The sequence below is a fragment of the Coloeus monedula genome (genome assembly GCF_965178545.1).
Source record: "Coloeus monedula genome assembly, chromosome: 21".
Lineage (NCBI taxonomy): Eukaryota > Metazoa > Chordata > Aves > Passeriformes > Corvidae > Coloeus > Coloeus monedula.
Genome location: NC_138801.1, coordinates 8,585,499 through 8,599,729, shown reverse-complemented (window position 1 = coordinate 8,599,729; position 14,231 = coordinate 8,585,499). Strand labels below are relative to the sequence as shown.

General features: G+C 46.6%; 1 protein-coding gene across 1 annotated transcript in view; it reads right to left on the bottom strand.

The window, feature by feature from the left end:
• The window catches only part of TNC (tenascin C), a gene marked incomplete at both ends in the record, with an annotated part of 46,532 nt that overhangs the window by 15,759 nt on the left and 16,542 nt on the right, over nt 1-14,231 (bottom strand). The window contains 3 exons of the mRNA XM_082295404.1: nt 1,918-2,190; nt 9,334-9,606; nt 11,582-11,854. Of these exons, the coding sequence (XP_082151530.1) occupies nt 1,918-2,190; nt 9,334-9,606; nt 11,582-11,854 (819 nt within the window). The remainder of the gene's footprint in view (nt 1-1,917; nt 2,191-9,333; nt 9,607-11,581; nt 11,855-14,231) is intronic.

Sequence of the window (14,231 nt, the reverse complement as noted above, 5' to 3'; positions counted from 1 at the left end):
AAGGATATTAATTGGCCCATAGATGTGTCGTGGTCTCCCAGTGGGGGTTAAATTGCACCTTAACTGAGATTTTACAGATAAATTTCTAGAAGACACCAACTCTGAGTGCAGCAGTGGATAAATTCCCTCTTTGGGGATAGAAATATTTCCTTGCCACCACACTGGAAATGCTATAAATACCCGTATGTTTGCGCAATAATCCACTCCTAAAAAAGAAATTAGCTGGATGCCTTGGCAGCCACCCACCCAGCGTGGTGTAACCTGCCCCCCAAATTATTTAGCTGGACTCTTGTGGCTCTATTGTCCATTATTCATGGGCTATTTACAGCTGACAAACATCTCTTGGGCTATTGGCTCCAGGGGGTGACATGTGCTAAATCTCCCTTCGAGGGCTGCACAGGGACGTAATCATGAGGAAAATGACAACTCTCAGTGGCTTCCTACAAATATCCTGGGAGTCAGTGAGAGTGGGGACATGCTGCTAACAAGTGCAGTGGACTTTAAACATCCCTCTCCATTAGGAGCCAACGTGCAGGAGCCTGGGCAAGGGGGGCTGCTGGTGGATGCAGTTCTGCTTCATGGAAGTGTCTGGGGCAGTGTGAAGGTGGCCTGGCTGGTTATTCCAGGGATGTGATGGCAGGAGTGGAGCTGGGGCCTTTCTGTGCTTGCAGCTGGCCCCACAGACAGCAGGGTGGAGGGTGAGGGCTGGGAGGCTCTTCCAGGAGAAGCTGTTCAATGCTGAGTTATTGCTGCCCTGTTCCTGGGTGCTGCCTGAAGTACAGCCAGGGAAATGCCTCCTTTAGCAATTTCTGCTGGTTTGCTCACTCATGAGACTTAGAATCATATCCTGAGCAGGAAGGGTCCCACCAGGATCATCAATCTGGCCCTGCCCAGACCCCCCAAGAGCCCCACCCTGGGCATCCCTGGCAGCGCTGTCCAAACGCTCCTGGAGCTCTGGCAGCCTCGGGGCCGTGCCCATTCCCTGGGGAGCCTGGGCAGTGCCCAGCAGCCTCTGGGGGAAGAACCTTTCCCTGCTCTCAGCCTGAGCCTGCCCTGGCCCAGCTCCAGCCGCTCCCTGGCTGCTGTCCCTGGCCCAGGAGCAGAGATCGGAGCTGCCCCTCGGGAGGAGCTGCAGCCCCCGCTGAGATCTCCCCTCACTTTCCTGTCCCCTTCCTTTTCCTTTCCTCCCATAATTAATTTGACTTCAAATTACTACATTTTCACATCAGCAAGCTCAGCATTTTTTAAAGGCCAAATTTGGCTCATGGGCTGTTGCATCATATGCTTCAGGTTTAAATATGTTTCCAAAAGAAACCACAATTTTAGTGTGGAAAAAAAGATTGAAACACTTCATTTAAAAGTGCTGAAATGAAACTCTTCCATTATGAACTTCAATCAAAGCTTTGGTTTTGCAAAGAAACTCAAGTCAGTTTGAATTACCGAGCACATGTTGCTCCTGGTAAGATCAGCCCAAGCTAATGGTGCTCAGGCCTTTGCTGGTCAAGCCATAAATAAACTTCTCAATGGCTCTGGTAAATTCGTTTTGTCATAACTCTTTCCCAAGGAGGTAAATTGTTGTGCAGAGCTGAGATGTAATTAGTCACAGAAAATCACTGAAAAAGGCTGGTGCACAGACAATATTTCTTGGCCCTCAAAGACAGAGCTTTAATTGCCACACTCTGCTGCCTAATTCCTGATCATTAAAGTAATTCAATTAAACCATATTAAACAGACAGTGACAAAGCTTGGGAAGCTGAGACTGATTACAAAGAACCACACCACGCTGAACCAGTGACTTGGACAAGGGACATGCAGGAGACAGTCCAGGACACCTCAGGGACAGCACGAGCTGGCTGTGAAAAGGAGATGCTGAAAGGAACAGGGAATGCCACACTTTTGCCACTGCAAAGACAATACCTGTGGATGCTACTGCATTTACGGGCTGGGAACGTTGTCCACTGCTAATTCCATAGAGCTCAATCTCATATTCAGTGCCCTCTTTCAGCCCTGTTATGTCCTGGGTGCGCTCATGGCCTGGCACTATCAGCTCCAGTGGGTCAGACTTCCTTTTGGTGTCCCTGATTTTTAGAACAAAGCTGTTGAAAACCCCGTCATCTGCAGTCCAGGAGAGACGGAATCCGTCTGGAGTGGCGTCTGAAACCAGAAGGTTGTCGACCTCGGGTTCTGCTTCTAAAAAAGGAGAAGATAGCAGTGGGGAAAAGAAATGATTTTTTAATCAGTTGATCAGAGACCTGCCCGAGGTCTGGCTACAGCACACTGCAAGAATCCGACCACAGTTCAAAGCAAGGGAGCAATCTGCCAGCTATTAAAATAATAAATATTAGTGTTACACAGAACAGGGTAAATGTGAGTGTGTGCAGGCCCATTCCAGCTTTCACTCTGAAACAGCAAATCCACTGCATGGACACACAGGTTTGTCTCCCACATGCAGAGTTACACATGCTAAAGGTGAGTTTCCTGGGCATTTCTCCTTCCCTACTTGTGTGACACCTTTATGGCCAATAAAAACAAGCTCTGGTTACAGAACTGCATGCCTGGAACACTGTCAGGCCTCCCTCTGTTCTTTTTCTCCATGCAAACCCCTTATTTCATGCACTTCTGGCATCTGTGATGCTTCTGATCAGATGAATCCTTTACTGTGCTCCTAAACAGCAAAAGGGAATCATGAAAATTCCTCTCTTCAACAGCACCCTTCAGTCTAAATGCAAGACCTGCTGCCTTCGGTTAATGAACCCATTCCAAAGGATCCCAAGAGCTGTAAGTTATTAATTACCTGCAAAACACCTCTAACTCAGTATGGCCAGGCACCTTTACCTAGAGAAATGCTGCTGGAGTGGTTGTGTCCTGCAGCACCTCCAATGCAATCCTCCCTTCCACACACACACATTCCTATTATTTCCTCTCAAACCTCCCACCAGTTCCCCCCAGCTTCACTGCTGCCCAGACAGGATGAGAACTGATGGTTTTGGGGCTGGAGAATCAGCCTGCAATGATTTCCCAAGAAAGTTCAAGTGCTGCTGAAACAGCAGCTCTGATGTGGTTGGAAACATGAGCTGGCTTGAGGAGAGAGGTGCCAACTTTAGGGGTGGCAATGGTCCCACTGTGGGTGGAACCCACACGGAGAGGGAAAGAAAGGAGGCCATGGGAAGAAGCCCATGGCTCTTCCTGAAGGTCCTGATGGCCGGAAAGTTGGAGAATGATGCTGTTGGAGAATGCTGATGTGCCCAGCTGTTAACAGGACGAGCTCTGCATGCAGCCATTCTTCTTTAAAGACTTTGTTAGAGGTACCTGCAAGACCATAAGGAACTTTCACCCCTCAGGCCCCCACATGCTCCTCCACAGGACCCCTCACAGGGAAAGATCAAGTTAAAGGGGACAGAATTCCACTGGTGAACCCATCAGTCACGAGGAGTTACGTGGAGCCACGATGCAGAGAAGGATGCAAAAGCCAAGGTTTGCATGAAATATCTTCCATGTGAGAAGGAAAGCAAGAGACAAAAGGGTGGAAGGGAACAATTTGCTCACATTGAAATACCTGTAACAGCCACAGCGCTCAGGGGCTTTGTTTGGTGCCCCTTGGCAAACCCATAAAGCAAAACCTCATAGCCAATGCCAGTAATTAGGCCTTTAAGCTTCAGTTCTCTCTGGGCTCCCGAAAGGAGGAACTCCTGTGGGTCCAGCAGCTTGCCAGAATCCACCACGACTACTAGAAAGTTGTCAAAGGCATTCTCCGATGCCATCCAGGACACTGTGAACCCATAGGGGTTCATATCAGACACTGTTAGGTTTTCCAGTGGGGGCATGGCCTCTAAAAGAAGGGAAGGTGCAAAAACACACGCACACACACACAAAGAAGCGAAAAACATTGCAAATTAGAAAGTGTCACAGATTCCACCAAACAAAAATCACATTTTTTCCCCCTAGCGTGGATTTAATAGAAGGGCACAGCCAGGACCACATGAGGATTTTCAGTGGAGCTCAATACTGAATTTTCCTCAAGGATGTCTCAGCACCTCCTCTCACAAACTCCATCGAAACTCCTCCCAGGCTCACTGTGTGAGCACATCTCTCCTGCTACCCATGCACTCTAAGAAAGTTATAACCAAAACTGCTTTAGACACACAGAAAGCTTTCACTTCTTTTTACTTCTCTCCACCATCAGAGCTTTAAGGCCAAGCCTCAATTTGGGCATTCACAACTCCTGTATTTTGCTTTTTTACCTATTTCGCATGAATATCTCCAGCTTTAATTTTCAGAGCTGGTGGGGTCAGAGGTGCCAGGACAGGAACATTAATCACTCAGGGTCACAGCCAGTGCAAATCAGCTGCTGCTGTGCTCTGTTGACAACTTAAAGAAATTCCACTGAGGGGTCCTTATTTCACATCAGTGTGACATTTGTCAAAGTGAAAAGATGTGGAAAACTCTTCAAAATTTACCCACCAAGTCTCAGGAGGAAAAAAAAAAAAAAAGGCCAAAGTTTCACAAGATTCTCAGTGTATTTTGCTCACTAAAAATCTGATAAGTGAAATAGGAAGATCAGGTGGCTCTGCTAAGCCCTGGCCTTGATCCTGGATCCCAGGATTGGGATTCGTATTTCTCCACATTATTTGTTCAGCCTTGCTCTGTTGACTCAGGAGCTGATTCATCCAATCTTCCAACCACTCAAATTCCACTCACTTCAGAAAACACCAGTTTGTTAAAGGCAGAACCTTCTCCTGAAAAGGGTTTTGGGTTTGCTTTTGACACTTCACAAAGGCTGAAATGGATTTTGTTAGAACTTGGCATAAAAATTCCCTCCTCATGCGTTTGGAAGTCCTCATGTGTTAATATTTATACATTTGAGTGCCAGAGATTCAGCTCAAATGTACTCATTTTAGAGATACTTTTGCATCTTGTTTACTTCTGATCAAGCAATCCCCAAGACTCACATTTTGGGTTGGTCTCTGGAAGGGAACATCACGGGACAGGAGGTGTTCCACATGCCAGTCCTGTCTGATGCAACTGCTGAGCAGCAGGCAAATTTCTCCCTCAAACTTCAGCAGTTAAAAAAGATTATCAGACATGGGAGAAAAGCTCCAGAGGGGTCTTAATTAGAGAATCATGGAATCACAGAATCATGGAATCACAGAATAATCTGGGTTGGAAGGGACCTTAAAGCTCATCCAGTTCCAACCCCGCCATGGGCAGGGACACCTTCCACTATCCCAGCTTGCTCAGAGCCCCATCCAGCCTGGCCTTTTAGCTCCCTTTAAACTAATCCTGCTCCTAGGAGTTTTTTTTAAGGTCAACATTCCTGTTCTGACCCCTCCTTGCACCAGGTTTCCAAACAAACCCATTGCTGCTGGCAAGAGACTCTGTGCTTTTTGGGATGCACGTTTCCCTGAGCCAAGAAAGGGACTCCAAAGCTTCAAGCAGGTACCTGTGGTGACAAAAGCAGTGAGGGGCTCTGTGTGGACACCTGTCCTGGTGGTCCCCTGAATGTGAATGTCATAGGCAGTGTGATCTGTGAGGCCTGAGATGTGGGCGCTGCGGGTGCCCCCCGGCACCGTGAGCTCCTGGGCTTCCTGTGCCGCCAGGGAATCTCGGATTTTGATAACAAACGTGGCAAAGGGCCCATCTCGGGTGGTCCAGGACAGGTTGAAGCTGTCGGGGGTAACGTTTGTGAGGGTGAGCGTGCCCAGCTGTGGCTCAGCCTCTGAGGGAGAAAGGAACACAGGTGAACAGGCAGCTTTACTCCAGGGAGGTGGGGGAATCAGCAGAGGGGCATTGTAGGCGCTCAAAAATAATGTTTTAACCTTGTTTTGCTGTGGTTGAATTAAAAAAAAAAAGAAATAAAATAATTTTTAAAAAGCAGCATTTCAAGAGCTATTTTCTCAGGTTTTGGAAAGAAGCCACTGAAATTAGTGCTGATGTTTAATTTTTATTTCGTCATTAAATTTTCTTAAACAAACTCAATTTGCCTAATGAAATGTGGGCCTGGTTTACAGAAGCACCAACAGCATACACATACAAATTGCAGGAATTCCACACTGGGAGTTTGATGGGAATACAGACCCACAGCAATTCCAAAATAGAGAAAGTAGGATTCAGGCAGGAGTCCTTGAAATCACAGTTCAGGTTCTGTTTGGTGTTTCTGCTGCCTGGAGTTGGAGATACTTCTATTTTTGGACCTTGAGGTTTATGAGGGATTTCAGGCCTAACAGTGATTATCTCAGCACTAATCTCAGGCCAAAACCTCCCTGGATTCCACAGAGAAAGTGTTCCTCATCCTCTGGTCAGGCACAATCAGAGAATGTCTAATAAACAGTAAACCCCACAACGCTGCTCTTGCTCTCCTGCCTGACTGTTCAGTGGTCAGGGCACCTCCTTAAGAAGCAAAGACTTTTCTTTTCTGCTGGAGGAAATTCAAATTCATATCTCTCCCCTGCCAGCAGAGGAGACTGTCCTTCAGGAGAGGGAGAGGTCCTTACCCATTCTCTTTTAAACCTCCTCCACTTAGCACAAAAATCATTAAAATTTCATTAAAGCCCAGAGAGAGAACAAACACGACCCAACAGTCAGATGGGCAGAGAATCCTGTGTTCGCTCTCTGGGCTGATTTTCTATTTTTTATGTTGCCAGTTGAGTAGGAACCAAGAGCACCTTGGGAAATGCAGCCAGTGAGAGACAGAAAAATAACGATGGAAAAGTGATCCATGCTGGGAGAAAATCCAGAGAGAGGCATCCCACTGGCAGAGAGAGCAGTGAAAGAGAGAAATCTTGTCCTTTGCTAAAACAAGAACTGCTGCAAGATGGTCCAACTTTTACTCCCGTCCCTCATTCCAAGACTTTTAAACAGTAATCCACCTCCTTCTCTGGAACTGTCTGGGAAGAGGTGAATGGAAGTGGCCCCGATTAAGGACACAGAGGTCACAGATGTCATGCTATCAACCAGTGACCATGGATGCCTTCATGGCCAGCAGGGAAGGTGCCACCATAGTGCTCCTGAAGACAAGCAAGGAGATGAGAAAAAATCCACAAAGCAAACAGGTTTGGGTGGAAACCCCAGCAAAATGGAGCCCTCAGCCCCACATGCAGCTCAGAGAGGGCAAATGGAGACTTTCCAACCTCATCCTGGCATGGCCACATTCCTTCTCATGACACCTGCATCCCATCAGGCACATTCCCATCATGACAGCCTGACTGCCAGCAATGCTGCATGCAAAATGAGCTGGAATCATATCCTCAGGCAAGTCTTAGTGATCTCCTGCCATCCTGGAATCACCACCAGCATGGGAAAAGCTCTGACACCCAGGGAAACAAGACAGGTCATGGAGACTCAAAGGGAGCAATGCAAGGGACAGAGTGGTGGGCTGACCACCAAGAAAGGGGGAATTTGCTTTTTGAGCCCTGCTCTGTGCTGAGAACATAAAAATCCTGGGCAGAGAAAATATCAGAACCAGCAGGTGGTGGCCAGACCACTCCATGCAGTTCGGGTTGGTCATTTCACATGCTGCACCAAACTCCCACCAGAGATGCAAATGCCTTGGGAGACATTTGGGTTTAAGGAGGACAAAACTGACATGCAGGTGCCTTTCCAGGCTGAGAACCACATGAAGGCCTCCCACCCCCAGCAAAGCAAGTGAGGGCAGGATGAACAACTTCGTTCAAGACCAAGTGCAAAGACGCTGAGTGAAACATATCAACCATCGGGAGCAAGGCAATTATATATACACTGAATTGCAGGCAGGTGTGTATATATAAGGAAACCAATCATGGTTTACTACTGGCTCTCTTAATGCTGGGGGCACTTTTTCAGCCTTTTCCATCGCCTCAGATCTTTTTCCAAGCCCTCTCAGTGCATTCCAGCCTCCCCTCACAGTGATCCCCCTATAATTCCCTGAAGGAACGACGATGAGTTGGAGCCATGTTTTAGAGCAGTTGGGTGGACAGCAAGAGAAAGGAGAATAAAAAGCAAACCTGGAAGGTGAAATGCTGAAATACCTGTGGTTGCCATGGCTGTCAAGGTCTGCCCACCTTGCCCATCAATTACCCCATGGAGCTGGACTGTGTAATTAGTGGCAGCTTTGAGGTTGGTCACTACAGAGTGCCGGGAGTCCCCCGGCACTGTGAGCACCAGGGAGTCCAAGGGGAAGTCAGAGTTCCTGACTTCCAGAATAAAATGGTCAAAGGCCTTGTCCTGTGCCTCCCAGGTGAGCGACAGGCTGGCTGAGGTAGCGTTTGATACACTGAGTTTGCTAAGGAGAGGTTCCTCTACTACGGGAAGAAAAACAAATGGAAATGTATCACATTATTAAAAGCCAAAGCAGTAAAATAAATTAATAGAGAAGTTCGAGTTCACATGACCACAGGTCCCACAGGTCACCCAGCCTTGTGTTTCCCTGTGTTTCCCATACCCCTGCAGTCACCCTGACCCTGCCACCCCTCATGAAATGAGGATATTCACAGTCTGCTGCTGCTGGAAACTGAAATTATATTATCTGATAGCTCAGATTTGTTATTTTGCTTTCACTGACCACGTTACTCCATTTCTCTGACAAATCACTATGGCAACTTTCCCTAGAGGGGCAAAATTTGGGGGAGGTGTTAAACGATCGCAACATGAGCCATTATCTGCCTACAACAACAATGCTCTCTTTCTGTAGTCCAGTCCTCACTTTCCACTCTCATCCTGAACATTTGGCTTCCCTGTCTTTTCTGGGAAAACTGTCAGCTGTAAAACCTTGAGATGTGCAATGTGCCAATGCCTGCCTGTTCCATTCTCTGACATCAACTCAAATGGACTTTTTCAGTCTCTCACCCAACATAACCTGGACACTGAAGCTGAATTTAAGCAGTGAACTTGCCCTGCAAGATTATGCTGGCACAGACTGAAACGTGCCTGACATCTTTTGGGAGAATCAGGGTGAATCTGTGTCTAAAAATCAGCTTATCTGAGAGGAACTGTCTGCTCTGTGCTGTGTGACAGATGCAAACGCAGGTTGGAAGGTGAATGTCAGGAATCACCTCCCACTTGGTTCTTAGGAAATTTGCTTTGCTTTTCATCTGCCTCAGAGGCTGCCCCAACCTTAATGTTTGAACTCATTGTGTGAATGAAATCACAGCACGATGGGAATGCCTGACTTTGCTGGATGGGATGGTGGCTCAACATTCACAGCTCACAATGTCCCCGGCTGCTCTTCCTTGGAAGGCATAGAGGGAGAGGATTAGGAAATGGGTGGGCTGGTGGGGAAGCTGAGGGCAGGGAAAGGGGCTCAACCTGTAAGGAAGAGTTTAAAAAAGCAGAGTTAGCACTGAGGTAGGTTTTGTGTACCTGTGGTAGCTGCAGCACTGATTGCCTGTGTGCGGAACCCGCGAGAGATCCCGGAGAGGTAGACAATGAAATCAGTGCTGGGAGAAAGCCCTGAGATATGAGCAGTCCTTGAGTTGCCTGAGACATTGAACTCCATGGGCTCCAGCAACCTGTTAGAATCAATAATTTCAATGGTAAAGATGTCAAAGTCCCCGTTGGAGGCTGTCCAGGAGAGGTTGAAGCTTTCGGGAGTAATGTCGGAAACCATTAGCTCAGCGACGCCGGGCTGCTCTCCTGGGGAGGGAAACAACACCGGTCAGAAGAGCCCTCCTGCACCTCCTCCTGCTCTCAAAGGCTCCTCTCTGCCATGCTGGCAGCACTCCGAGCTGGGCAAGAGGGTGTGAGTAAAAGCTTGCTACAAGCAGACAGGTACTAAGGGGAGGAAATCAAATGAAAGCGTCGCAAAATGTTAAATAAGAAAAAAAAATTAAAATACGCTTTAAAACTACGGCTATTTCCCTTTCTCTGCAGGAGCAGCCATGTCTTTGAGCTCTGAGCATGAAAGCAGATGCAAAAGGACTTTCTTGAATGCCCCTGGGGCATTTGGAAAAGAGAGCTCCCAGTTTTAGGAGAGGCTAAAACCAAAGCTGTTACTTTATCCAAAGCAAAATCTGGTGTTTTGTTTACTCTTCCACTTTCCCTTTCAGCTTAAGCCTATGAAAGCTGGCTTGTAATTTTGAAGCTGAGGCCAAAATGCAAAACAGGGAGAGATGCCTTGGGGTTTCTTCCTCTCTTCAGACACCCCCGTAGCGTTAACAGGAAGGTTCAGATATTTTTAACAATTGGGAGTCCCCAGAAGGGAAGATTTTGAAAAGCCGGGTGCTGAGCCTAACCCAGAAAGGGAAGGGAAAACCTCAGCAGGGCATTTTCTGCTGTTTTCATGAGGGTGAGAGGAAGGCAGCACATTGTATATTTAGGCAGGACACCCGTGATGTGTTTCCTGCTTTGTCTCCTTTGTCCAGCACATTGCTCTGTTTTCTGTGGGCATCTGCTCCCAGCTCCCAGTGAGGACTCTCAAAGCTCAGCACTTTTACTGGGACACAGCACAGACACATTCCTGCCCGAGTCAGGCTGCTTGAAGCACTACAGAAACAAGCAAGCTCTGCTGCACTTCATGGTTTAATTCCGATTAGTTCTTCCAGGTGCTTTCATCCCCTTCTGTGCTGGGTAATATTTGCTTGGGGGAATCTGGGCAGAGCCAGCTCTGGCTATCTCACAGTGGCAGGAGGTTGCAAAGGGCTGCAGGGAAGCCCAGAGGTAGCAGAAATTGTAGACAAGAAATTATCTGAAGGAAAGGCCTCTGGTGCCCCTTTAGTGCCAATTAATTCACTCTCTGTTCATTACCAGTGATCACAACACCTGGGAGGACCAGAGAGCCACACAGCAGAGATGTAAATATACATTTATCTCTCGTGGTCAAAGCGTGTGATAAGCTCTGATTTAAAACTGTTGCCTTTCACATGATCAGCCAGAAAATTATTTTCAGGGCTCTTGATGAATTTCACGCAAGCTCCTGATAATGCAGAGCTCACCTTCCTCCTTTCAGGCCAGTTTTATGCCAGGGCAGTTCTGCTGAATTTGATCTTTTGCATTAACTTTTTAAGGCCAATCAGACTGTTTAATGATCTTAGATGGCTTAATGCATTTTATTACTCTTACTAGGAATTAATTTGTGTCCTTTCCTATATGAGAACATGTAGAAGGTGTTTGTCCTTGCCCTGAGTCAGATACGCACAGCTTTTACACACGCTGACTCTGAATTCACACAGAAGCTACTGCAGAATTTCAGGGGCAGCTTCTGGAGGGTAAGAACTGAACACACTCTCAGGCATTGAATATCTGGGCTAACAGAGAAAAGTTTTTTATAGTTTTACCAGGCAAACTGGCCTTTCCCAAGCAGGTACAACAGCCAGCTGGGTTTGCTGTTAGTGTCAGCCAGGTGAGTGAGGAAAGGGAACAAAAAAAAAGCTGTTCTGAGGTGAGAGGGAAAAGCATTCCTAAAAGAGGGAAGGGCTGCGCCAGGGCACTGAGGCTCTGGCTGGAAAGCCTGACCAGGAGGGAATTCCATGCCAGAGATGTCCAGCCAAGCTTTAATGAGCTCAGGGCACCCCACGCAAAGCTGACCCAGAGAGCAGGATTTGCCCAGCACTAGGAAGAGCTCTGGCTCACATCCCTGTGAGGAAAGAATGTGGGGCTGGAGGAAAGATACCTGTGGTGGTCTCAAGAGAAAGGGGCTTGGTCCTGTAGCCCCGAGTGACCCCCTGAAGGGTGATGTTATAAGGAGTGTTGGCCTTGAGGCCGGTGACATTCACAGAGCTCAGTGCCCCCGGGACTGTGACATTTCGGGTTTCTTCGGGGTTGCCAGACTCCTGCACCTGAATGATAAAGTTCTCATAGGCCCCGTCGGCTGCTGTCCAGGTGAGCTGGAAACCATCCCAGCCAGTCTTTGATACTGATAATCCTCCCAGCTCAGGTTCCTCCTCTGGATAAGGACAGAGAGTCAATCCATTACTCGGGTTACAGAGCGGTGCTGAGGTCAGATTATTTAATGAGGTTCTGTGTTAATGAATTTCACATACAATCAGGGCCACAGAGATGCCCCCTTCCCCCCATTTATATCCTCAGCTGCCCCAGATAACTACAACAAAGTCTCTTTGGAGACATGGCAAAACAGTGAGAAAAGGACTGTAATAATTAATAAATATTTAGAGACTGCTCACAGAAGGCAGCTCATAGAGAACCTTACAGCTGTGAGTGCTTTGTCAACATTAATTACAACTCCCTATGAGATGAGTAGGTATTACTATAACAACTTTACTCAGTGTTTGCCATTCTGAAGTAACTGTGTGCTGTATGGGTAGGAAGGACACAATTTAGATTAGTTGGGATTCAGATATTTATGCTTTTAACTGCATCCACTGCTCATACTTCCAAACTATTTCTAATACAAAACAATAAAGAAGAGGAAAATGCCTCCACGTCTGCATGTCTTTAATGGATTTGTCTTCCTTTAGCCCATTATTCTGCCCACAAAACCTTCCTGTGGGTGGGGATAGGACTTCCAGAGTTACTGATATTCATCTAAAATCAAAATGTTCATTCACAGAAATGAACACTCTCACAAACGCCCCACAGGGGTGGCCGAGGATGCTGGGAGCCATCAGAGGTAGCTCTGATGCTGTTAAATCTGAAAGTTGAGGTCATTTGCTCAGCAAGAATGGAAAGTTCCTTGTTACAAAAGCAATACAACTGATTTCTCATTAACACTCATATGGGAAAATGAGAGAGCACTGCCTGATTTTTCTACCTGGAAACTCCTGTGCTCTGTCACTGACCTGCGGCCTCTGATGAGCTTCTAGCACCCTTCTGATTTATTTGAATTGCTGACACACAAGTGTTACAGTAAGAACAGAGTGCCTCTGAATAATCCCATTCTGCATGACTGAGAATTCATAAGAGATGCTGCGTGAAGGGAAAGGGATCTGATTTGTCAATTTATGCATATTTGAATACAGAAGTTAAGGGGGCCCTGGAATAAATGAAATTTGGGCTCAGCAGCATCCCTCATATAAACTTTCTCCGTGTAAAACCAGAGTGGTTATTGCATGACTGCTCAAAGCCTTGACAGGCAGCTGGGGCTGGATTTTCAGAGGTTGAGCACTCATAGATCATAATGATCTTCGGTAAAATTCATTAACAAATCAGTAAATTGCTACTATTCAGGAACATGAGTTTTGTTGAGCTTTTCCCATCCTGTTAGAAGGAAAGAGATTGGTTATGACATAACGCTGATGTTCAACAACAATAAAAGAAATTCAGTAATTCAGAGCTGTCTTCCCTTATCAGGAACAGAAAGGAGATTCATTGAGGTAAAATATTAATTCTGTCAGAAGAGGACTGTTATCTGGGAAAGAGAAACAGAAAGGGAACTGGTTGCATCAGAAATAATGATCTGTTGATGGCAACAGAAACAAATAAAACAACCACATTTCCTTAAAATGAAAATGAAACTAAAATTACAGTAAGGTTAAATCTTTTAAATATAAGCTTGGTTACAATAAGCAGTGCAGGAACCATCTCAAAAACAATTCAGAGTTCTCTGAAAATGCTCAGTTTCATTCTCCTCCAAGATGCAGAGCTCCTTTTCTTGCTGTTTGTTTCTCATGCACGTCTGAGACAGAAACGCAAACAACCCCCTCATACTCTCCAGGGACCAAGGGATTCTCCTGTGGAATCATGCACCAAACAGCACTGTCAGGGACCTCCAAAAACCTCAGCCACCCAGCATCCAACACAGATGGCAAAGCAATCAGTGTCATGGTAAACATCAAGGGATGATGGTTCTTATTTAGAAAAAAAAAAAGAGACCAAACCATTGAGAGGTGAGACCGTTCTGGCTCTATGAAATAATCTTTGTGTCTCTACGTAAACATTTTGCCTCGTGTTGGGCATTTGGTTTTGAGGGATGGACAGGCACAGCCTTCAGTCTCCAGAGCTGAACTCACACCCTGGTACTTTGGTCAGTATTGAACTCAGCCCTGTTACCTCACAAAATTCATGGAAGAGAGGTAAGAGGTGGGAGTTTTTGGAAAGGTAAACTCCCAGTGTGCCACAATCTTTCTTTTTTTCCTCTGACATCACCACTTCCATGCCAATGTTGCAAACTCCTCCTGTGTTTGACCACAATCCAGACAAGCATCTGCAGCATCTCGCTGTTCCCACATTCCTCACCAACACCTGGCACATCAACGTCTCTCTCTGCTTGTGATTTGAAAAGAGAGATTTGATGCTGCATCACCTTCCATGGGCATTGTCCATGCTGCACAGCCCAAGCCTCTCATTCCAGAAGTGTTTCATCC